Source organism: Pempheris klunzingeri, chromosome 1 (genome assembly GCF_042242105.1).
Source record: "Pempheris klunzingeri isolate RE-2024b chromosome 1, fPemKlu1.hap1, whole genome shotgun sequence".
Taxonomy (NCBI): Eukaryota; Metazoa; Chordata; class Actinopteri; order Acropomatiformes; family Pempheridae; genus Pempheris; species Pempheris klunzingeri.
Window position 1 is genome coordinate 9,333,461 of NC_092012.1, and position 25,157 is coordinate 9,358,617.

Below are 25,157 nucleotides of genomic sequence, written 5' to 3' on the forward strand. Positions count from 1 at the left end.
TTAAATATTAGCATCATTACGAACTCATTGTGCAGAATGACTCATTTAATAAGCCAGAGTGTTGTAATGATATAGTATTTTTTTCATATAAGTGGATTATTGATGTGTATGAAGCACTTTAATGTTGCAGCTGGTAAAAGTGAGGCTAATCTGAACTACTTTATATACTGCCAGGTAGATCCATCTATAATAAAGCATTGCGCTTAATTTGTTGATTATATTTTGTGTTGATAATCTGCAATGTAACTATTAGGCCTAGATGTCAGGTCAATATTTATAAGATTGAAATCAGTGCAGCTTCTTCTTACCTGATATATAAACCTGTGCAACACTGAAACGTGCAGTCGGATAGCAAACACACTCCCTTAGGTATGTTAAAACTAACATTTCTTTGACTGATCCGTGTTGATGTTTTTGTGACAGTCAAACACATAAAGATGGTGCTGCCATAATATGGAGTGATAAAGTGTTTGCGCTTCAAGGCCTCAGGACAAGGACGGGATAAAAAGGCAGCACAAGTAGGAAACGCAGAGCGGATCTTGGCAGGATTTTCCAGGAAAACAAACTACAAGAAAAATGCTCTGAAGAGCTGCAGGTGCTGAGTGGGTTTGCTCAGAGGGAAAACAAGCTTTGACAATTTGAAGTACTCGCAAAGCACTTCAGCACAATACACAAAAGTCGTCCCATTCATATGCAGATGGTCCCAGACGTTTATGACAGAGGACGTGTTCAAAAAGCGTCTGTCCTCCAGGAAACAAACAGCTTGGTTTTGTAGTTTAACTGTAGAGAACTTAAGGAGTGAAACTTAAACAGAAATCACACAATAATGATGATCCAGCTTTGGTGAAAACAAGTTTAGGCTGACATCTAGTGGATTTACTCCAGAGTTACATCTGACTTCTGCTGTGTCTGATAGTAACAAAGGAGAAAATTAAAAAAGCATATTCCTATATTCAAACAAATATTCTATTTACATTATAATTTCCTAATGTTGACATATTTATATACTTGCACATTTTAAGTATGTGAATGTGTAAATGTGAAGCTGACCTGTGTGCATTTCCTGTCTGAATATTGTATCTAACATAAGTGTAATACAACTGAGAAACCCTCTGGGTTTATTTTGAGTCATTTTTGCCTTCGTATAATGCTTTAATGTCCTTACTCCACCTGAATGGTCTTTTTTTTTTGTTTTAGCGCAAACTATAGCTGCCAGGAGCTGACAATACATGGACAAACAATTCTATAATGTGATTACAGATTAATTTAAGGTTGTAAGAAATGTAGTTTATACTCACAAACAGAGCAGAAAATGCGATTCATACAACTATAATACAGTTTATTTACATGCAAAGTGTTTCATCCCAACTCATCATTGAAAGCCTGTGTATGCCACTATAGAATATTAATAATTCAAAGTACTCGCTGTAAGTATTCACAGCACCTACACCTCAGCTTGTCTCTACATCATTTCAGTATTTATTATAACTTTCATAATTAGGACTGATGTCACTGGATTTTGATTCATGAGCCTGACCTTGAATTTTAAATGTAGCCAAAAACATCAGATAAAAGTAAACTCAGTAGACACGAATGTTCTCAGTTTAAATGATAATCAGAATAACCAATTCACTTATGATCAACTGATTGAAGTAATCTATTTATGCATGCTACATTAGCATCACTGCTGTCTGGGGGGGATTTCTGCGCACCTGTCTACGTCACAGCTCAGGATGAGTTCACCTGTTTCGGGGTGTGGCCTCAGGTACAGACCGTCCAGGCAAACACACGGGACCAAGAGACCGGCAGTCGTGTTTAGGTTCAGGTTGGGGGAGAAAAACGAATTTAAAAAATCAGATAGTCGTTTGTTTTTCTTTTCTTTTTATTTCTCTCTCCTTTGCTTCTTTTTGAGGAGATTTGTTTCCCACTTCTTGTTCGCAGCTGGAGGCTTTTTTTTTTTTTTTTAACTTAATCCATCATGAGGACGCTGTTACCTGGTGCGATCCTCCTGCTGTCGCTCCTGAAAGGTAATTTCCATTTCTTTACATATCGGCCTCAAGTTGTTTTAAAACAAGTCGACGGAACCCGTTGAATACATTAAAAGTTGTTTTTTCCCCCCCAAATTTCGACAGGAACGAACTAAAGTGAATCAATCAGGGGGTATCGGTCACGTGACGGTCTGTGTTCATTGGACACAAAGATGTTTATCATTTTCAGTCGGCCTTAAGTCTGCTAGGATGAGACTAACAAAGGATGTTTTTATTATTATTAAAACAGTTTTTATTACTATTATTATTTAATTTGGATAAGTCATCCAATGCCACCTGCTTATAAGTGTGTATATATATATATATATATATATATATATATATACTATAAAGTGATGCAGTTTTTTTTCTAAACCTTAACCTGCGTTTTTTATAGTCTTTACAGTCCTATCCTTTATAGTCTGTCCACATTTAGAGACCGGTTAACTCATCAGGTTTCATTCCAGCTTTTGACTGTTTGGCTGGTAGTTTCACAGTAAGTCATTTCCTGTGCCTTTGTCTGTGTCACCTGTTTTTCTGGTTCTGCCACTCTGAAATGAGCTCCTTGCTTAGGAGAAATCCTCACCACACTTTTCTCTCTCTGCTTTTGGCAATAGGCCACATGCTGTTTCTCTAAATTGTTTGTTTTTTTTGGCACATGAGCTTTATTCCCTTTTACACACACGTGCAGAGATGCACAAATACACAAACTAAACCACTGTAAGTAACCAACACCCCCCCCCACCCTCCTCAGTGGCGGTGTGCATTCAGGTGAATGTTCCTCAGCAGGAGCGCAGCACGGCTCTGTTTGCCTCAGTGACCCTACGCTGTGACTTCACCACCTCAGCTAACATCCAAGATGTTCTGGTCACCTGGAAGTTCAAGTCCTTCTGCAAGGACCCTGTCCTGGAGTTCTACTCCACAGGTAGGAGACAACCCACACACCACAAGAGAGGATGACGACAAGAAAAGAAATGCCCTCATGTTCTCTCACAATATTCACAAGTGCTAGAATGAAAAACGTCCAACATGTAGTGATCCTTATCTAAATCGTCCAGTTACTAAGTAGATGTTGGGTAAATGTAGGCTCCAGCTACCCTCTTGCCAACTATAAGCACTTGGTTGATGTTGATAAATGAAGAAATTGTCTGTTAAGAAGTCTTGTGTAGCCACAAGTCCAGCACAGAGGAAAAACCTTCTTTCGTCAGCCATCAGGATGGTGAACGCTGCCCTCTGACCTCTGTGTTTCAGCAGCCTTGTCACACATCGTGCTGTCCACCGCCCTGCACATTTGCACTGTTTATTGTATAGCTACATTTGTGACATATGCGCATTTTGCATGTTTCTAAATTAAATAACTTTGCCGCACTGCATTTCACTACACTTCTCAAATACATGTATGGTTGTGTATGTGACAAATATAACCTTTGAACACGTCTTAGTTTGCATGCTAGCATGCTAACATTTGCTGATTACCACTAAACACAAATGGCAGCTGAAGCTAATGGGAACGTCCATAAGTTTTGAAAGATTTGGTCATAAATTAAGCTTTTGAGCTGATGATGAAAAGTCGGGGCATCAAAGTTATTGCAGTTCATCCTGAGGGGAAATTGAATGTCTGTATCAAATTTCATGGCCAAATTTCAGTTCATCTAGTAGTTGTTGAGACATTTCACTGCATATCAACCTCATGGATTAAGGAGGTTTAAGGGATTCATCCTCTGGAGACTGTGAATGTCTCTTTTTCAGTCCGTACAGCCGTTGTAGAGACATTTCAGTTTGGACCAAAGTGTTACATCAAGAGACAGAGCGACAAAGCCATCAGTAGAGCAGTCCTACTAGCATGGCAAAGAAGGACTTATTTCCATCATTGTCCCTGCTGGTGGCACCCAATAGAAAATATATGATGTAGGATAGTCAATACTCATCCTGTACAGCTAGAGTGTTGTGTGATGTTTCACAATAAAGATCATTAATACCTACCGAGCGTACAGCTATGAAAAGAAGAGGTAAATGTTGCCAATCATTGAAAAAATATATATTGATGTATTTGCAGCGTACCAGTCTGCACTACAGTTGGGACAGGACCCAGCCAATGACTGTCCAGATCGTCAGCGGACAGTGCGTACAGTGATCCAGAAGAGAGGAACCAACGAGCCGACGCTGGGATCGGAGTACCGTGAGCGCAGGATCACCATCCAAAACAGTGAGTTTGTTCACACACTACACGGCCCCGTCCAGCAGGGCTGGCCTCAGGCTCAGCTCAGTCGAGATAAGAGTAAGATGAGGTTCCCTCGGGTCTTGGAACTAAATGTTGGTTAATCATTTAAGTTTTAATGCCCAAAAGAGATCACTGGCTGTAGCTACTGAATTGCCAGTATTTTGTGGTTTTCTTAGTTCTATGTAAAATGATTTTGTGTTTCGGGCTGTTGGTCAGACAAATTAGAAATTTAGTCACTTTAGGCTCTAGGAAACGGAGACAGGCACTATTTTCAGACATTTTATAGACCAAACAATTAATTAATAATCCTCAGATTAATGGTTAATGAAAATAACATGGTAGTTGCAAGTCATCTAATGTGTAGCTCTCTCTGAGTACAAGCAGACAACTGGACTGTTAAACATTGTCTTTGAAGCTAACTTGACTAAAAATTTAATTGGAGGACTCTGTCTGTGTGTTTGAACAGAGGCGGACCTGGTGATCACCGAGGTGATGTGGTGGGACAACGGCGTGTACTTCTGCACTGTCAACGCTGCTGGAGACACCTCTGGAGACTCTGACAAAGAAATCAAACTCATTGTTTACCGTAAGAAAGCACATATGGTTAAACATACACTGTCTGACTTTGTTCTATCCCTAAATAGTGTCCTGCATTTCCACAGCGTCTTGGAAAAGCTCCCATTGGGAGTAACAAAATCAGGGACAGAAATACCTACTAACATGATGTCTGTTCCTTTGGGCGCATCACAATAAGCGTGTCTCTTCCTCTCCACTCTCAGACTGGTTGACGGTGTTGTTCATCATCATTGGAGCCCTCCTTCTGATCCTCCTCTTCTGTATCTGCTGCTGCCAGTGCTGCCCTCAGAAATGCTGCTGCTATGTTCGCTGTCCCTGCTGCCCACAGCAATGCTGCTGTCCTGAAAAAGGTAGAGAGCAGGCAAAATAGAAGAAGCAAGCCTTCTTGTTGGTGCTGCAGGGGTCGCATCCTCGACATCCAAGACAAGGGAATGGGCATTAAATTCTTATGTGTTATTAGAAATACACGGAAAACAAACAGTGTGCACAGTACGTGTGAAAAAACAGATATTGTGATCCTGGTGACTTTGTCCATTTCAGGGATAAGTCACATAAATATAGTTTCTAGTCACTGTAACTGTTCCTCATAAGACGAGATAACATACATGCATGTATACATGCATATATACATAATTTGCCCCCGATGGTCAAATTGATCTGCAGCACAATTCATTGTGGCATCGTAGTCGTTGCTAGACACAGTCAACACACGTTACACCATAATTTTCATGCAAGAGAGGTACAAATTTAAAAAAAGCCACATCCCCATGATAAAAACACAATTTCTGGCCACTAAGCAGCTACAGAGCAGCACCCCTGTTCACACTGGCTGTGAATGAATCCCCTCTTAACATGATTTTTAACATGTGTTTTTTGTACAATATTCCCTATTTTTTTGTTATTATTGATCCGCTGGAGCTCAGGAGGGAATTGACTTAAGACAAAACGTAACCAGTAAAAATATGCATTGACAATGGGTAACTGTTCTCAATCTTGTCTTTACAAGCTGAACCAAAACCAGTGTTCACCTAGCAGTCTGAAAGCTCTTTGTATGCTTTGGAAATCTCTTGGTGTAAAGTGTACCACGCTTGTTGTTCACGAAGGCCTTAAAAACATGCCAGATAAAGACGCAGCAGAAAAGGAGCCTGTATACTAAGAGAAGATCTTCTCGTATTGATGAATATGAAAGAATGTTCTGTTCTCGTCTTTCAGCGGTGATGCAGCATCGTATGATGAAGGAGGCGCAGAGGGCCATGGCTCCCTGGCTAGGGGGACAGCCGGTATATGGACCAATGAGCAACGCCTCCTCCCAGATGAACCCACTGCTCTACTCAGGTACCCCCACACACACCGTGTTGCACAGCAAGTCACTTCATGAGCACGATGTGGCTTAAATGCCTTTTAGACCGTATGCAGGTATTCATCCACAAATGTCTCCAAAATTTGCATCGCCCAACTTTATTTACTGAATGCTGTTGTCTCTGTAGGGTCTGTTTCAGGGAAGAGCATTCCCATGAAGCCTATCCCACTCCCTCCTCCTCAGTCTTCAGCTTACAGCATGCCTCCTCCCAGCATGCATGGCAACCACACCCCAGCCAATCAGATGCTTGATTACCTGGAGAACCAGGTGAGAGGGATGGACATGACCAGTCCTCTGATGCAGGTACGTACCCGCCCATGTTCTCATTACTGTTGCTATATAAACCCTTGTTGCTATTGTTATTTTAGAGACCCATTATACAGTTTTTTCCAATAATATTGCTTTGGAGGGGAGATAGGCCATTTCATTGGTGGTTCAATTTGTTTTCCACAAAATTGTCCAAACAATTATTGTGATTTAAGTTAATTCCTAAGGAAGTAAATAACACCAGAGCCGTTGTGGCTCATTGAAGGCTAAGGGTCGTTTTTACTCAATCAGAACTAGTTTCTAAGGCGTAGGGTCTGACCAAAGTACAGCTGAGTTGGTACTGTAGGAGTAGATGCAGATTTCCCCAAGGAAACTGTTTAGCTTCCTAAATAACAGCCACAGTTATTTTATGTGTGCCATTTCCTGTGTGAAATGATGCCTTTTGTCCTTTTCGCCACTGGTTAATGTTAGAATGTTATTTCTATAGCAAAGACTGGTGTTTGTGTCAGGTGGGGTGGCATGCCTCCACTATACGGGTAACCACTGAAACACAAATGTAGAAAATCTTTGGAGGAGCATTTTTCTTTTTCTTTTATTTTCCAAAGCTGAAACTGAGTGTGAGTTAAGTGTCAGTTCACTGGCTGTGTCGCTTTCTGTTGGAACAAAATGGTAAAGTGCAGCATTTCTTTTTGCCAAAACAGTTTATAGTGCACGTGTAGTGTCGATTCAGGGCCCAGCTCTGTGTTCTTGTGTGAGTATCACTGGAATGTACGAGCGATGGTTGTCATTTGTCTTTCCTTTCCTATTTTCTCTTCTTCTGATGTCTTCTTCCCATCAATCTCAGCCACCTCATCCTCAGCACATGCAGCAGATCCCGCCCCCTCCCCAGCACATGCCCACCACCGTCCCATTTTCCCCCGGCCCCCCCAGCATGATCTCTGCCCTTGATGATGGCCCAACAGAGCGCCGCGTCATCACACTCCCACCGATAAGAGAGCAGCAGCCCGTCAGAATCCCACCTCCTGCACCCAAGACTCGGCCCCCGAGCTCCAGCGAGAGCAGCCGCAGCGGCTTTGTCCGCCGTGATGAGCGAGGAGCAGCGGGCAGGCGCTACCCCTCGCCCCCCCGGTCCAGAGGTGGTCACAGGAGCTACAGCATGGAGTCACTGGATGAGCGGGGTCGCAGCACGGCGCGAGGAGGCGTGGACCACCCCCGGTCCCGGTCCAGGGATGACCTGTTCGACAGCAGGTCCAGAGGAAACTACTCCCCTCCTGCATCACGGCGCTCGGGAGGAGGGTCCTGGAGCTCAGATGACGAGGGCAGCAGTAGGAGAGGAGGAGACGGAGGGAGGAGAGGAGGCGGAGGCTGGGCTGACAAACCCCCCAGCTACTCTGAGTACGAACCTGGACACAAACCAGGAGCACGGAGGAATGAGCGTTACTCTGTAAGAAACACGCTGCTATAGTAGACAGACACTGTCTTGCAACTTCACCAACGCACTTACATCAATACAAACACACAGTCATGCTGATTGCCAGTGAAGTGAATCTAAAGCTAGTGTGTCTCTCTCAGGACAAGAGTTCTCGCAGTGGCACCAGCGTCATCATCTGAACTCTCCAGCTGTGAAACGCCCTGTGACCTCTGTGTCAGAGAAAATGCACACCTCACTAAAATTGGGAGCTTTGTCATGTGGCTGCTGGTAATCTTTTTTAATGTCACCATTTCTATGTATTCAAATGAAACGTGTGTGTAACATCAGCTGAAGGATTTAGTGAATATGACATAGAAAGATTCACAGCTGGAGTAATCCTTCTCAGTGCGCAGGTGGTAAAGCAAATGTTTGATGCTAATAAGGAAAGTTATTTGGTCATCTAGAGAGGTTTTTCTTTGGTGTTTGTTTTACATGTATTGATTGAAGAGAACCAAGCACATCCTTACTGTGATTACTGAGCAGATTCTCAGGTCGATATCCCCCTTTGTTGGTTCATCTGTGTAATGGAAATATTTTGAAGAGATTTGGACTGAAGTCCTCATGTTAGGTTATGTGTATGTGTGGCTTTAGAATGAATGCGTCTCCTCTTATAAGTCCATTTGTTTAGTCGTAACACAGGTAATTCTCATGTTTGATGAAGCCATAAAACTATTAACCATTAAGCGCAGTAGAAACGACCCTCAGGGACACTAAATGAATAACATTTGTTGTTACATTAGCCTGGAACTATATAAACCCACATTAATATGAATAGACTCTTGTGAATACTGGAATCTTAGCTTTTTATCGTTTTTAAAAAAAATCTTTTTACTTTGCTTATTTAATTTGTTTTATTGATGAATTGAAGGAAAAGTTGTGTATTCACATCAACATTATCCTCTGTTCAGATAGTGATAATGTGGTTTTTAAACCTTTGTACATAAGATGAAGGAAGGATTTACACTTGCTAGTCATTTGCATGGTGTTGGCATTTGAAATGAATCAACGTAAATAATCTTACAAGCCTAAAAAATTTGACACTATTCTTTCAAAGGATCTGGAAACATACCTGTTTTTTTTTTTTTTCTCTCTCTGATATATATATTCAACTAAAAATCACTTTCACACAGAATTGAAGTTGTTGACTTGCAGGACACTCATGTTTATTTGTTTTTTACACTGTACAGTCAGAGTGTGTTTATTAATATTGATAATAAACTTTTTACCTTTTGGGTATAACAAAACTGATTATTGTTTTAATTCCCATTCGAACTTTGATTTAAAAGTTTCAGAGCTTTCCAAACACGATTATCCTGTGTTGGTAGCTGCATGACAAAATTTACAGTATCAGTTCATTTGAATACACAATAAAAGAAGGTGAAAACACTGACAATCTACACTGAGTATAAAAAATGAATTGGTATAGACATTTTGCATGTTTGTCATGTCAAATTTCACCTGTTGCCATAAATTATGGAAAAATCAAGTGAAAGTCAATCCTAATGTTGCCAAAAATTAAATTAATTATTGATTCATGTTAAAAACAAACACAACTAAATGTTTAATTGAATCAAAATTGAATTTACAGAAGTTTACAGTCCAAGTTAAAACGATTGCATGAATTAATTGTGAGGATACATTAATTCAAATATAAACTGTATAGCAGAAAGGATGAGCTGAAAAATTGATTGGTCAATCAACAGAAAACTAACCAGAAACATTTTATTAATTCATTTGGCTGTGTTCTTTGGTGCTGGTGAATTGCATTGCATTATATTGAGTGTTTCTAATATTTTGACCATAAAGATGAATCATCACTTCTCTAAAACATGATCGAACAAAAACGGAAGGGAGACTATATTGCAGTACCTAATAAACTGGTGACTGAATGTGTAATAGCAGCAAAATGTGGGGTGTTGAAAAGCTTCCAGTGCTGCTGAATAGACGACAGTAACATTGATCATTTAGTTGATAAAAGTCATTGATAATCATCGCTAAAAGAAGTTGCTCCCAGCAGCACTGACCCCAGACCAGTTTGGTGTCATGTCAAACTGCGACTGTGCAGTGCGGTCTGCTTTGAGGTCGCACACTGATGACGTCGCACTGAGAGGAGGTTCGGGTTTGCCACGTCGGTCTCTGTGCAACGTATTTACACTGTTGCTCCCAAAGCCCAGGGCTAACTTTTAAAGCCGTTTTCATGTGCTCAGCCGGAGAGAAGGCGACCCTCCAAGCATCTCCGGTGCCGTCGTAGCTCCCAGCCGCCTCACCAGTGCGGTGCAGCCGGGGATATCGAAGCTGGAAGGCGGAGAAATGCTCGCTGCTGTCCGGACTCGTCAGGCTGGAAGAAGCCCCACAACTGACTGATGCATCCTCGTTCACTTCACCCCTCCGTGTGTTGTCCATGTTGTGTGAGTAACTGTGGCTTTACGGGACTGTCTAGCTTGTTGGTTCTGCTAGCTAACAGCTAGCTACGAGCTCACATCTGTCTTTGTTTTTGGCCGCCTTCGTCAAAGTGTGCGTCCAAGTTTCCGCTGTGGACGAAATGACAACGGTGCCTGGTGTCATGACTCAGACAGGCAGCTTTTAGTGCATGTCTTAGCAAGTCTCTGCAGCCAAAAGAAGTGCAAACCCCCCCCCCCTAAAAAATAACCACGCATCTTTTAATAAAATGTTCCCCAAAGAAAAAGTCAGTCCAGTCTTAACAAACGCACCAGGTGAACAAGGTTTTCAAACACCTGTGTCCTGCCTCATGGTAGCTTTTTAAGACTTTTAAAGCACTTGTGGTGAGGAGAAACCTAGAAACTAAATTACAAAATGACTTCAACAAAATGACAAAATACCTTCCTGTAGTTCATTTCTCTATGTCACAGTTCCTGTTTTCACTTTTGACTTACAACTGTAATTTCTGTCCCTTGTGGTGTGTGAGTGTGCATGTACTATATATATATATATATATATATATATATATATGTGTGTGTGTCTGTGTGTCTGTGTGTGTGTGTGTGTGTGAGTGAAACGACTGTTTCCTGTTGAACATTCAGCACTAATATGGTTTAATATTGGACCTACACACTAGGCGCAGTGTGTGTATCCATATCAGCATAAAGGAAATGATGATACACACACAGGGGTTGGATGCTATCAGGCTCTGGTTTGTGTTTCGCTTCAGGAGCCTGTCACTGGCTGATGAAGAGGGGCGGGACTACTTTTTTTTTTTTTAACCCTCTTGAACAGTGATGATAAGGTAAATTATGTAATATTCTATCAAGTTAAGTTACAACGGCTGTAGCTCGAATGGGACCCTATTGAATGTTTTCATGGTTTTGGTTGTTATGGATTCATCTGATGCTCATTTTCTCTTCTAAAATTGTGTAAAGTTTTAGAGAATAGTGAGCAGTTGTCCTCAAAGATTTTTCAATAATGTACCGCTTTTGAGATATGTTTTTTTAGCCAAAGTGCGCCCTGACCAGCACATGACAATATTGTTAGGGAAAAAAAAGTCAATATGAAGAGGTACGGGACAGCGCTGCGCCACCAGACTCTGATTTATTAAGCAATAACTATTTAAATGTAAAATACTTAAATGTTTAATTTCAAATAAAATCAGTTAACTAACTTCATGGAAAAACATTTTTTGTAAGGCAATTACACTAAATCTCTATTTGCACAGGACTTGTATTACGTGGGAACCTTTAATTTGTAATAATTGTGATCATGTTCTTAATCCCATGTTGGTAATTTGTGAAGTAAAAATTTCACTGTAGATTACTTGGCATATTTCTTCAAACACGTGTTAGTATTAGTTCGGTGTGATCGGCATCTCAGTGAACTGGGCTCTTTTTTGTTTTTAGGGAGCCTGTTGTGGCAATTATAAATAGTTTGGGTGCTAAAGAGGTGATGATATGAAGAGTAATAGCTGCTCCAAAGCTGCCTTTACCAGCTCAGGATGCTCCTTCTTCACACACCCAAAACTGAGAGTGGATGTGTCAAACTTTATCTACAGGCCACAGTCAGATGACACATCCAAAGGTTTTTCCTGATGACTGACGGGAAGCTTTCCTCAGTTCGCTTCAGACAAGAGAAATGGTTTTCTCACCCAATGCAGCTGAGCAGACTTCCCCTCCCTATCGCGGAAGTAAGAATTAAAGCTACCAATGAGGTTGGCCAAATGTCCCTCTGGAGGAGGAGCCCCATCCTCAACAGAGAGGAAAGCATCAACCTGAGGAAAGTAGTGAAAGTGAAACCCCCCTCTGCATGTGCCCTTTTTCTACAGCTCTGCTTACTTCAGGAAACCACCCACCGCGTTATAAAGGCTCAGAACGCTGCTGTCTTCCACTGCAGTGTAGCAATGCGAGCCAGTCTGTGTCCTTTAACAAGGTGGCATGGGAGGAACTGTGCTCTTACAGAAAGTTGTGCACTTCAGATTGCAAATCCAGTTGCCCGTTGAGTATTCTCCCTCGAGAAAGGCAGCGCACTTCTATTCGTGACAGCAGTTGTGTGGATTGTGCATCAAGTGGCTCTGGCTTAATGAAGTTTATTACTTTGACGCTGTCATTTGAGACTTCAGACAGCACAGGATTAATGTTCTTGGACTCCAGTGCTTCGCTGTGAGTCCACTGCTCGTCAGGGTTTAGCGCCATGAACCCTTTCATGTCACCTCTCCATATCGCAGGATTTCCATATCGCACTAACATCATTAAAAATGTCCTTTCTGGTTGTTTTCCTTTTCAAACTCTTGCAGAAAAGTATACATTCACAAATGTCATCAGTGGGAATGTGTCTCATTAAAGCATCAAGCTGGGCCTTTCTACTGACATCTGCCGATTCATCGAGCTAGAGTGAAAAGGTTCTCCAACAACTTGATCAACTAAGTCTGTTCCCATCTATTCTGCGACAAACGCATTTATCTGCTGTGTTTTTTTTTTTTTGTCCATCGTAGCCTCAGCCAGTACAACAGCGGCTGGAGGTAATTGGTCTTCAGCTATGTTGCTAAAGCCCTTTGGCTTGAGCTACTTGCAAAGACACATAAGCACATAATGCATAAGAAGCCTTGAGAGATTTAGCTGATGTTGTGGAGACTTTTTATAACATTGTTTTTTTGGGAAGTTCCTCTGAAGTTTTCTCTAAAAAAAACTCAAGTGACACACCAACATGTCATTGATGTTTTGTGCTCAGATGTCATTGGAAGTTCTGTTGGTTAATTCCTTCCCACAAAAAAGTAGCATCTCCTTGAGGTAAAGTCCCATTAAAACATTCCTCCTGATACTGATGGCTTTTGTCGGCTTTGCTTTGTCTGCTCTCGTCACTCCTTTCTCCATGTTTTCAGCTGTGTTGCTGCTTCATTTCTACAAATCCATTTTCTTGATTTTCGTCTGTCATTTGATATTGATACCAGCTTCCTGCTCTCAGTGAAAATACAGCAATGTGGACATGATTTTATGTAATGCTGTCTTCTTCTTCCTCTATGAGGTTTCATGTTAGTAAATGACTGCACCGAAGATGGCAAAGAATAATTAAACTACCGTTTTTTGTTTTTTTTTAAATCCCATGTACCCCCTGCAATACCCATAAGTACTCCCAGAGGTACCGGTGCCCCCTATTGCGTGTTTCATCCCAACAGTCCAAAACCCAAACGCAGTCAATATATAATGACAGAGAAAAGCTGAAAATCCTCACATTTGAGTGTCTGGAATTCCCAATTGTGTTCACGTTTTCCTCGACTCAAATCTTGTTTCAATTATGGCTTAGGACTTTAGTTGCATGTTGCCAGGGCAACTGGCTGTCATTAGCAACAAGGACTTATTTATGTATGAATGAACCAACGCTAAAACAGCCAAATGTAATTAGTTAAAACAACAACCAAACAGCTGTATGGTTGGATTACACAGTTGAAACAATGACAGTGTAAATAGAAAAAGCACATATGATGTGGACTAAAAACCAATACGGTGATGCAAAAGTGCAAAAAAATAAACAAAACACAAAGCAGGTAATCAATAAATTGTATATATACATTCGATTAGATTAGATTCCTTTTATTGTCATTGTAAATAAATACAACGAAATTCAAAGCACAAAAAGGTGAAACAAAACCATAAAAGTGCAAAGATACAAAAACAGCAAATGCCAAAGAATAAATTATATTCCACTCAAATTATTGCACAAGCCCTATGTTTTAAGTGTACTTAACTTCCACATGTAGATTATTAGTTTCCACATGTCCATGAGGGGGAAATTGGTCACATCTGACCTCGTGTTTTGAGAGTGACGCAGGAATTGCTCTTTGTTACAACAGCTGATTTGACATGTTGAAGCAGGTGTAATCAATAGCAATATAATTGATGGCTGCATTCCATTCAGGTATGCCAGTGATGCTCATGCTGGCTTGGCATCCCTGGATGGGGATGGGGCCTTTGTCAACATTATTTCCTGTTATAACAAGTTTAACTTCGTGCTGCGTAAATCATCTCTGTAATCAGCATTTATAGATTGTACGAGGGCTGATTCATTCGGAGTCGTGCTCTAGGAGTTGAACAGAGGATCCTCCTCAGATAGTGTTTTGGCCTTCTCAATGAGCCTAGTGAAATTTCTGTATATTGTGTATTCTGACAGCTGTAGCTGTCTCAAGCATACATAAGCTATTTAATGTGCGAGTCGTCACCTGCAGGAGATCCCAATAAGAGCTTAAGCAGGCAGACCGCACAGAAACAGGTCTGGCACTCTGGGTCGTTTGGTGAAGGCTCTGTTTGCTTTGTGAGGCAGTGGTGTGACAGTAGCCAGCAGTGTTGCCTCCAGGAAGGCTTAGGGGTGGTTCTGTGATCTGGCAGCAGTGGTGATAAGTGCAACTGTTTCTCTGAAGTGAAACATCCGGGAATCGCTAATTACCTCAGATTATATACACTCCATCGCCAGTTTATCAGACCTAGCTAAAACAAGTGCTGTCTAATTAAACCGTAAATAAGCAATACATCCTTGCTCCACGGAGGTTGTAATGCAACACCTCTAAGAGGTGATGAGTCAACCCTGTGGTCGTTTTGGAGGCTGTAGTTTATGGTGAAGCTGAATTGCATTCGCATTACTAATATTTTGCCCTCCCGTCAATGCAGCACTGCAAACCACACCCTTAAAGTTGATTTCTCTCCAAATCCATTTCAACAAAAACTTACTTTGTCTGTCCAACAGTGCAAAACCCAAAGAAATTGAGTTAACTGTCATTGATGACCAAGAAAACCACCAAGTATTTATAATAATTGTGTATTCTAATATTGAATTAAAGACGGCCTCCGCTAACATCACAAATGAATCTGCTTTTATGAACTAAAACATTCAGCTAACATTCAGGAAAAAAGAGTAGAGGCGGTTTCCCACAGCAGATGCCATGTGCTTACTGAGTGCATCTGTTTTTCTTTTTCTTTTTTTTGGTTAATAGTTAGTGGATGATAAAACTTTTCTGGTTTATTTACTCTATGACAATAACTGAATATCTTTTGGGTTGTGGACAAAACAATACATTTGAAGACTTTGGGAAACACTGATTGATATTTATCACGATTTTTCTGACATTTTATAGGTCTATGTACTAAATCATTTCCTAGAGAAAACCCAGGCAGCTTTGTGAGGGTTGAGATGTACTGCTGACATTTTTTATGTCATGATAGCATGTCATCCCAAGTAGGTTTGATAAGAACTGATCAAAGTGCCAAGCAGACATGGTTTGGTGTATGGTCCAACGATATTGACTATTGATCTTTTTGCCCTGTGAATGAATGAACACGGATGTGTGTGTTTGTTTTAAAGTGCAGCTACTTCTTGTGCTGAAAAAATAAATAAGAAATCAGATTTCCCACCAAACCAGTTTGACCCAGCAAGGACATTTAACAGGTGTTGTGGCCTTTTCAAGGTCAATGTTGTGCTACTTTGAATCCAACTTAATCAACAGGTGTAAAGATCTGCTTGGCTTTATCTTTCATTAACCGCGACAGTAGAGTATGTTTGGGACTCCAGACAGATGTCTAACTGAAAGCGCAGTATGTTATGGTTTTTGTGTGTAATGTGATTTTCCCAGTGAGTCGCGCTCCCTCCAAAGTAGTCAAACACATCAGTTTTAATGATTCCCAAAAGAAAAAATATGCTTTTGAGGTACACAAGAAACTTCAACATTACTAATGATAACAAGATATTTGATTTAATGCTGACTGACAAAGTTTTGATGGGGACAGTAAAAAAAATGAAATCAGCAAAGGGAAAAAGAACCTGCTCAGTGTAAAAACTGGAGCATCTGCACAGTGCTCTAATAATCCTTCCCTAAATAACGTCACAACAGTTTACTTATAACACACACAGTGTTAAGTAAATACCTTGGGACAGATCTATTCTCTAATTACACTTAAGTAAACTCCAGGGTGCTGTGCTGTAGAGTTGTAAATGAGGCTGAAGCCTCAGGTGTGTTGGTTCTTGTCTCTTCCCTGGTTGTATTTTTCTTAATAATCAGTTTGGTTGTCTTGTCTTGACTCACTCTTGTCTTTCGGTTTCCTCTACAGTGGCCTGGCTGTACATGGTGGCTCATTGAAGTGAAGGGGAGGAGTCCCAGCGGCTGTTGGTTGGTGGGCGGCGTCCGTGGTTACCACGGTAACTGGCGACCATGCCAGGAGGTCGCAGGGGTCCCAGCAGACAGCAGCTAAGTCGCTCTGCTCTGCCGTCCCTGCAGACTCTGGTCGGAGGCAACCTCGGCAATGGTACAGGCCTCAGGAACAGGTGGGGCACGCTAATGAATTTAAACGTTTCCACAGAATTATCAGCAATTTCTGACCTGTTTGTTTGTCTTACACTGTAGATTTTGTCATTGTGAGGCTTTAAAGGTGTTTGTTCACTTTGTTATAAATGGTTTCAGGAACTATGTGCAGAGAAGTTTCAAAAATGCTGCAGCAACCTGCAAGCTAGTTCAGGCAGCCAACCTGAGTCTGACTCGAATGACACACTTTTCTCACTGCAAATATCCAACGCACCTTTTAATCATGGCAGTTCACCGAAGCCGTCTCTGGCCACTCTTGCCGCAGGCTGTTCATTTAGTATTTCAAAAGCTCCCCCTCCACACCAGGATCCATGTGCAAGCTCTGAGTCTAACTTCCCCCTGAGGGGAAGTTAGTGTTGTAGCTTCCCACTCCCTGTTGTGCTGAGTCGGCGTTTCCTTGTGGGGTGCGACAAGGTCACAGCCTAGACACCAAACATCAACAATACATATTTTGCATTCATGCGTTAATCCAGTCTGTGTGAGGTGGCTGGATGAAATTTGAAAAAATAATTATGGATAATAAAAGTAATATTTAGCTGGAGCCTTATTTCTAACATCTTCCCATATTAACCACCTCCTGTAAAAATCACATGCAGCATTTGAATACAAATGCAGTCAGAGTCCAGTATTATTTCAGATCTGCTTATATGCACATTTACATAAGACAGTGCAAAGATGCAATTTGTGCAAATGCAGACTCAGTCCACCAAACATCGCTCTAAACACACTCTGACTGATTTATCTGTCTGAGTGTTAGTATTAAGTCTGTGTTCGCCTTCCTTCAGGAGCAGTAACTCGGTGGGTCTGTCTGCTCCCCCCCTCTCGGCCCTCATTACTCCGGAGCCGGTCCGCCACTCGAGGATCCCTGAGCTGCCATTGGACAGCAGCCTGCTGTTCGAGTTCCTGCTCTTCCTTTATTTGCTGGTGGCCTTGTTTGTCCAGTACATAAACATCTACAGGACTGTCTGGTGGTACCCTTACAGCCACCCTGCGGCCTCTACCTCGCTTGTAAGAGCACACACACACACAGCTCTGTTGTTTCAGGCAAGTTGAGTTGAAAAGTTGAGTTTTTCTTTCTTAACTTCAAAAATGAAAAACACTGAACTTGAACAGATGATATCCAAAAACAAGGCTCATTACTTTTTGTTTTTTCATCAAAAGAATATAATGTATTAGTGTTTTGAATATTAAAAACGGAATTGAAATCAAATAGTAAAAACAATCATCTGTCATATAACAACTGTGTGGCTTAACTACAGCGGAAACCGCTGATAGTGATCGGGTCCTGTCGATTACTGTAAGCAGATGATCATAGTTTAAATTTATTTCTCATAGATTACCGTCTCCTTGACATTTGCATGTTTGTTAGTTGAACACAAAGCAATGAAATGGACAGGTTATGTGGCTGGGCATCATCAATCCACTTGAAGAAGGTGGTTTCAACCACAGGTGCTTTCCCCGGGCCTTCTGTCATTTTGAATTACTGCTTTGTAATCAGACTTTTTTTCTTCACTTTCATTTGTCTGTTCATTTTATATAATCGGAAACACACTCTATGCTGTGGGTGACACCCAAAGAACATAATTTTTGCAAATGGGGGGTTATAAAACAGTTGGATCCAACCAGCTCCACTTGAAAACTTAAACAGACACATTTGTTCAGCCACTGCATGCACCAACATTTGTGTATTTAGAGCCCATAACATAAAATAAATATTTGGCAGTTTCAAGTCTAACTTAGTATGTACAGTTTGAAAACGTCTTTATGGAAAGCTTTTTTTCTTCCCTCTATTTGAAACCATGCTTTGCTCCTGCAGAACTTTCATCTAATGGACTACCACTTGGCCATCTTCATCACAGTCATGTTGGCCAGGAGGCTTGTTTGGACTATAGTTTCAGAGGTAAACACATGTATACACTTATATATACAATATACAATAAGCTAACACATTTTAGCTCACATAAACCCTGTGGGAGTCAAACCCCACTGAGGGCAGTGCTGGTTCTTTCCGGTAACGGGTAATTGTGTCGTCTGTCTCGTCCAGGTGTCTCAGAGTAGCGGTGGATCACTGCTCCGCTATGTGGTTCTGATCGCAGCTCGGCTCAGCCTGCTGACCATGTGTGGCTGGGTGCTCTGCTGGACGCTGGTCAACCTCTGCAAGAACCACTCTGTGCTTAACCTGCTCTTCCTTGGATACCCGTGAGTCTTAACCTTTTCTTTAAATCTTTATTGTGTTTGGATTCTCGTTATGGGCCAAAACAAAACATGACATAGTGACAGTGGTGAAGGAAAATCTAAAATTATCAACCTAAGCAGACACGCAAATAAATTCCCTTAATCTGTCCTAAAACTAAGGAGATTTTTCCTTCAGGACACCACACATTTAGATATCTTGATTTTCAAAATAAGTCGTTCATGCAGCTGCTAATCTGGTCATTCACAGTAATACAGTAATGCTGTTAAAGTAAGCATGTCGCTCTTTTGTTGCTCTATTGTTTATGTGTGCTAATGGAGATTGAAGTTGTGGACCCACCCTCCCCTAAAGTGTTAAATTTGCATGATGTTTTCACATCATACATCACTTTTTCATTCTGCTGTCATTTAAGACTAAATCTCGCTGCTCTGTTCTTTGTGTCCGCGTTCGCTCACCGCTCTCCATCCACGCCAGGTTTGGTGTGTACGTCCCGCTTTGCTGTTTCCATCAGGAGGGAGGGAAAAGCCAAACGGCACCGGCTGACTGCGACTACCCAGCCGACCACCAGCAGACCGACCTAACGGAGACCCCATTCTTTCGACCCCGCGACTTCCTCTTCCTGCTACGAGAGAACCTCAGAGAACAGTTCTCCAGCCCCCCGCACATGCCTATTCATACCTGCCCACCACACACACACTCACACACACCAGAGTTGATTCGAGCAGAGGTGGAGGAGCTGAAGAGCGACTTCAATCGCCGAATCAAGGAAGTGTTGTTCAACTCGCTGTTCAGTGCTTACTACGTAGCCTTCCTGCCTCTCTGCTTTGTCAAGGTTGGTGTTTTTTCACTTGAGGTTTTTCACATTTTAAGATTTTATTGCTGATGTCAAAGTTTTCAAAGCTACCTTCATTTCCATAGAGCACCCAGTACTATGACATGCGCTGGTCATGTGAGCATCTGATCATGGTGTGGATCAATGCATTTGTGATGCTGATGAGTCAGCTGCTCCCCCCCAGCTACTGCGACCTGCTCCATCGCTCGGCGGCTCACCTGGGCCGCTGGCAGAAACTGGAGCACGGCTCGTACAGCAACGCACCTCAGCATCTGTGAGTTGCCCTTTGTGCGCACATTTGTATACACGCAGAGGTTTAAAAATGACTGTTAGTGGTTTTTGTGTAACTGTGGTGTTAATGTTTTGCAGGTGGTCAGAAAGTACCATTTGGCCTCAGGGGGTGTTGGTACGACACAGTCGATGTCTGTATAAGGCAGTCGGTCCCTATAATGTCGCTCTGCCCTCCGATGTTTCCCATGCAAGGTTTTATGTGAGTACCTGTACTTTCAATCATAGTGATGGTGGATGTAACCTGCACATCACTCGCTTATATGCCCTAAAAGTGGACAAAATAATAAGAACACCATCACAATATAATACACTGCAATACCGCAAACATCACAACCACTGAGATGGTTCCTTGCAGGGTATTTAAGTTGAAAAGAACCAGAAAATGCACTGTGTCATGGAATTAAACTGCTATTTCTAATATCACGGAAACTATATAGTCATCATACAGCCCGATTTTAAAACTGGTCTTATTGTGCAGAATGCACTTTTTGCGTCTTTTTAACATCAATGTGTGTCCCCGGTGTGTCTAGAAATCCTCAAACTGCTTCATCTTTCAGTAAATGTGAGTGAAAACATTCGGTTTAGATTTGGCCCCGCATGTTACGCCACATACAGTGATGTGTTGACCATGTGACGTCCTTCAGCCCATCAGAGGGCTGACGGTCCCACCCCCTGAAAACCTGAATTCACGCCACTGTCCTCCATTGCTCTGGGGCTAAAGTTGGCTCTGGTAGATGTGGTTCGCACACAAATTGTGCTGTTGTTGTCAGCAAAAACCCGCACAGCCGTCTTCATTTCCACCCTCATTTGTGGAAGTGATGACCAGAGGATTTATTTTATTTTGGTTGAATGTGCGGCGGAACTGTCCTCACAGCGGGAGGGGGGCCTGAAAGAGACAGGAACTAAAACAGAAAATGGCTGAAAAGATCAGTATGAAGAGTACAAAGACAAATTATGTGTTTTTTTTAACATTACAGCATGAAAACATATTCTAGTAGGACCCATTATTAAAAGTATGAACCAGAAAATTAACATAATAGGTCTCCTTTGATAAGTTGAGTTGGATTTATGCTCCTTCATTAGATGGTTACGCTCTGTGTAGAGCAGCTACATGTTTGGCACCGGAAGCTCCATCAGAGTCGACGTGCACCCTAAAAATGTAACTGCATGTCTGAGCTGTTGAGATACAGCACCACATAGGAAAGTCTATAATGTGTAGATTGTTCAGAGAGAACATAGCCGAATACAACAATGATGTTGAAAAAAAGATCTTCCTCTTTTCACTAATACATATCTAACAGAGCCGTTTCCTTTGCAAACTCTCTCTGCTCACTGCGGCGGTGAGTAAAACGATGTCAGTATGGCAGCGGCACCCACCATCACTCATGTGACAAAATTAATGTAAACGACTGTGGAGAAGGTGGAGAAGCGCGATACGGCCTGATCACATATGATGCACCCGCTCAGTAGTGGTGATATCTGTGTTATCACTCATGAACCCCTTACATCGAGTATAAATTAAAAAAGATATTCATCTTCCAAGGAAATAAGAAAAGCAGAAAATTCTCATATGGGAGACACTGAATACAGTGACTGGATGTATGAATCTGCACAAGCTTGCATTGTTTATATGGTTCAGGTGTTCATCTTATTATGTCCACCCCCTCCCTTTCAAATATTTTTATCTTTTGATCGTCTAAGTGCTCTGTCATTATTTTCTGCCCTGATCTCCTCTTTCTATTTGTTGGTCTTCCAGTTCTTGTTCCACAAGCCATTGCGGATCCTGAACCTGCTGATCTGGATCGAGTCCAGTGTGGTTTTGTACCAGTTATACTCTCTGCTGCGCTCTGAGCGCTGGAACCACACTTTGTCTCTGGGCCTTATTCTCTGCTGCAACTACTACGTCCTTTTTAAACTGCTCCGAGACCGCATCGTGCTGGGCAAAGCCTACTCCTACCCTCTGTCCTCCAACAGTTTGGGGCTCAAGTCACAGTAAAGGCCCTTCGCGGTGAGACCCCACGCACGAACTCTTAACGTGGAGCGTAGATGTGTGGAGGTCTGCTAAAGCAAAAGACTGGAGGGTCGACTAGCGTTCACGCTTGGAGGCTGAGGGACAGACTGTGAACTCATAATCGTGTTTTGATACGGTTCTATTTTTAATGCAATGTTTATATATACCTATTTAAAAGAATATTTTTATTTTGTATACAATTTCGAGTTACGCCGGGCATTACCACGCTGACGACATTGGCATGTTGTGTTATGTTGTTGCTAGGCGACAGAGAAGTCAGGGAACGCCAGGAGGTGACTTTCACCAAAGATATTTTAAGTGCAGGTGGCCAATCACAGAGCTTCTGACAGTCAGTTGAACCAGAAGAGCGATTCAGAGCAGTGGAAGGAGATGTGCCCGAGAAGTTAGACCCTTATGAGACCGGTCTGCTTCAACCCTGAGGCTCTTAAAGCTTAACTGTATAACCAGTGAAACTGGTGTTAACACCGTCACTGCTTCCAACATCTTAAACTTGTGGGTTTAAAACTTCAGTGTAAAGTTAATGAGAAGATAAATACCACTCTCCTGTCTACTCATCAAACATGAGCCACAGCACACAGACAGTTAGCCAAATGGAAGCACAATCAGAAGGACGCAGCTAGCCTGGTTCTGTCCAGTGCTACCAAATCAGCCCATCAGCACTGTTTAAACTAATTAACTCTTTATGTCTCCTTTGTTCGATTTTAACAAAAAAAGTGTAAAAATGACTGAACATTGTCTTAAACTATTTCTTGGCTCTGAGCAGTTGCTAAGCAACCACAGAGACTCCAATAATTTCCTGGCAAAGAAATAGTCTGGCATATAAGCCCCCCGTAAAACAGCGAACTGTCGTTTTCACCCTTCCATTTTTGCCCCAGTTTAACAAGTGAGATATAAAGTGTTATTTAGTGACCTTTAGATGTGCTGGTAGGTGGATTTTGTAACCTTTGAACAGACCGCACCTCGCTGATTCCTGCAGTGGCTTCATATTTAATAGACAGATATGAGAGCGGTATAGATTTTTCCATCTAACTGGTCACCAGAAGACAAATAAGTGTATTTCCCAGCATCCCTAAATGTCAGACTTTTGCTTTAAGCAGTGCCACAGCGTGGATTTTTACCACCAAGTGGAATAAAACTTCCCCACCAACTGACTTGAAATGAGCCTGCAGGAAAAACACCTCAGGCACTCTTATCCACTGCCTCTGCAGAGAATGCTGTGTTCTTCCTCATTCACTTTGTTACTGTGCTTTTCCTATCGGTATCTGCTTGTTTCACATATTTGGCTATCTGGAGGGCAGATGGAGACAGCACCAGTCTTTCCAAACTTACACCAGGGTGTCTGCAAGTGAGAAGGGGTTGTGATAATATTGGCATTCTCAAACTCAAAGTACACCCAAAAATATCTCACACACAAAAAACAAAAATCAGCTCGACCTTGGGGTTTATGTTATCTTGTCTCATGGCCACTCTGGTTGTAGTCACTCAATTAGTGTATGAAGGACTGTCGCTGTAACCAGGTGATTTAAGTCAAAACTGACCACACTTTGACATGCTGAAAGCTTCTTGCTATGAGATAGCATATGACTTGTTTGTCACTGATTATTTTACTCAATTTTGGTGCCTGAGTGCTTAAACCATAATGGGATTGAGGGCCATATCCCATCAGGTCCACGTCTCTGTGGAACGGATGTCGATAACAGAATGAATGTGGCTAATGTTCTGCTGGTGCGTCCCAGGAGACCCAACACTTCTCCCAATGCAAATATGTCATTTTCATCACGCTCCCATATGGATTTGACAGCAGAGGATGTTTGATAGTGGCATTTCTATTGGCGATGAAAATCAAAGGGTGAAGACAGCTGGAGGGGAAAGACTGTACGTGTCACCTCATTACCAGTTCATGTATTCTCGGTTACCAGAGTGGTGTTACAAACAGGTTGCCTTGCATGCTGTTGCCTTTCTGTTTAGTCGCACTCCGTGAACACCCTCCTGCTCTCAAGTAGGTTCCTCTTTGTGTGCCTCCTCTCTGGCTCTAAACTGCAGTCAGTGCATAATTTAGGGCAGCATGAAGGGTTACTGTCTGCCTGATCAGCAGCCCAGTATTCAGATAGAGGTTAATGACAGCTTTTTATCAGGGGGTAAAGTTTGAGTAGAAAATTGAATATTTCCTGCGCTGTCGTGACTTTCACACTGAGTGCTTCAGCCAAGTTTCAGGTCGAGTGTGTACGAGCTGGAGGAAACTACTTTTGAGATGAACTGGTGTGCCCATGTGGATCACCGCTGCTGCTCTGTGCCTCAGCAGAAGTGTGAGGAACCTGTGATGATGCACAAATGCCCTACACGTGCCCACCATTCTGCTTTGTCTGCAGACTCGGCCCTTAAATCAGCTTCTTGGTGCTTATGTTTTGTTTACGGCCATTTTCCCACTTGAATGTAGCAAATTGCTCAACTAAATGTTGCTGAGGACTTGAATTGGCATGTTTTTGTAGTTGGTAGCTATAGCCTCCATTGAAATTTTAGTTTTTAATGGGTGCACTGTTGTCACCTTTTAACTTATAGCCCTTATCTCAATAACAAAGGAGACATTTTTAAGGTTTGCTTTAAATCCTGCTTCTGTCACTTCTTACTTGAATGTCAACTCTGCTCAAATAACACACATTCTGTTTGCTTTCTTTGGATTAGTCAAATCCACAAGACCTCAGCTGTAGAAGAGAAATGAAATTTGGGAAGATTTTAGATGCTATCACCTCATGACCACATTGCCCTGAAGCGTACATGATCTTCCTCTAGCCTACATGAAATTTTAAGACAGGTTTTAAGTAAAATTGACAGTGTCTAGCTGTGTCCCCTTAATTCTAGAAGTTGTCAAATTTGAGTCGCAGAGTTTTGCTTTCTATGTGCCATATCCCAGGATGCAGAGTCCTGGTCGAACCTGTTGTTGAATGTGTCTATGCTGGAGAAGTCATAGGAGCTGGTCCTCATATTTCGGCTTTTTACAGTGTTCAGTTTCCCCACAGCATTTCTGAAGATGCTTTTTGACATCCAAAATAAAACAAATGGTGTTTAAACAAAGATTGTGGTCCGTGTGTATGAGA

General features: G+C 41.9%; 2 protein-coding genes across 3 annotated transcripts; both read left to right on the forward strand.

Annotated features, from left to right (window-relative positions):
• Nucleotides 1-1,978: 1,978 nt before the first annotated feature.
• Nucleotides 1,979-8,147, forward strand: LOC139199707 (immunoglobulin-like domain-containing receptor 1). The gene is made up of 9 exons (XM_070828820.1): nt 1,979-2,027; nt 2,782-2,952; nt 4,084-4,233; nt 4,715-4,834; nt 5,028-5,174; nt 6,037-6,159; nt 6,312-6,487; nt 7,296-7,895; nt 8,024-8,147. Exons 1-9 carry the CDS (start codon nt 1,979-1,981, stop codon nt 8,060-8,062), a joined length of 1,575 nt encoding a protein of 524 aa, XP_070684921.1. The 3' UTR covers nt 8,063-8,147.
• Nucleotides 8,148-10,044: 1,897 nt separating this feature from the next.
• Nucleotides 10,045-25,134, forward strand: tmem39a (transmembrane protein 39A). Of its 2 annotated transcripts, XR_011584380.1 has the most exons (10): nt 10,045-10,330; nt 16,463-16,676; nt 17,499-17,721; nt 18,530-18,613; nt 18,758-18,912; nt 19,382-19,739; nt 19,826-20,013; nt 20,109-20,229; nt 21,787-24,237; nt 24,271-25,134. XR_011584380.1 is itself a non-coding variant. In XM_070832954.1 (9 exons), exons 2-9 carry the CDS (start codon nt 16,564-16,566, stop codon nt 22,024-22,026), a joined length of 1,482 nt encoding a protein of 493 aa, XP_070689055.1. In that variant the 5' UTR covers nt 10,045-10,330; nt 16,463-16,563; the 3' UTR covers nt 22,027-25,134. The 2 variants fall into 2 exon arrangements, 1 of the variants encoding a protein (XP_070689055.1); XM_070832954.1 differs by having other exon boundaries at nt 21,787-25,134.
• Nucleotides 25,135-25,157: the final 23 nt, after the last annotated feature.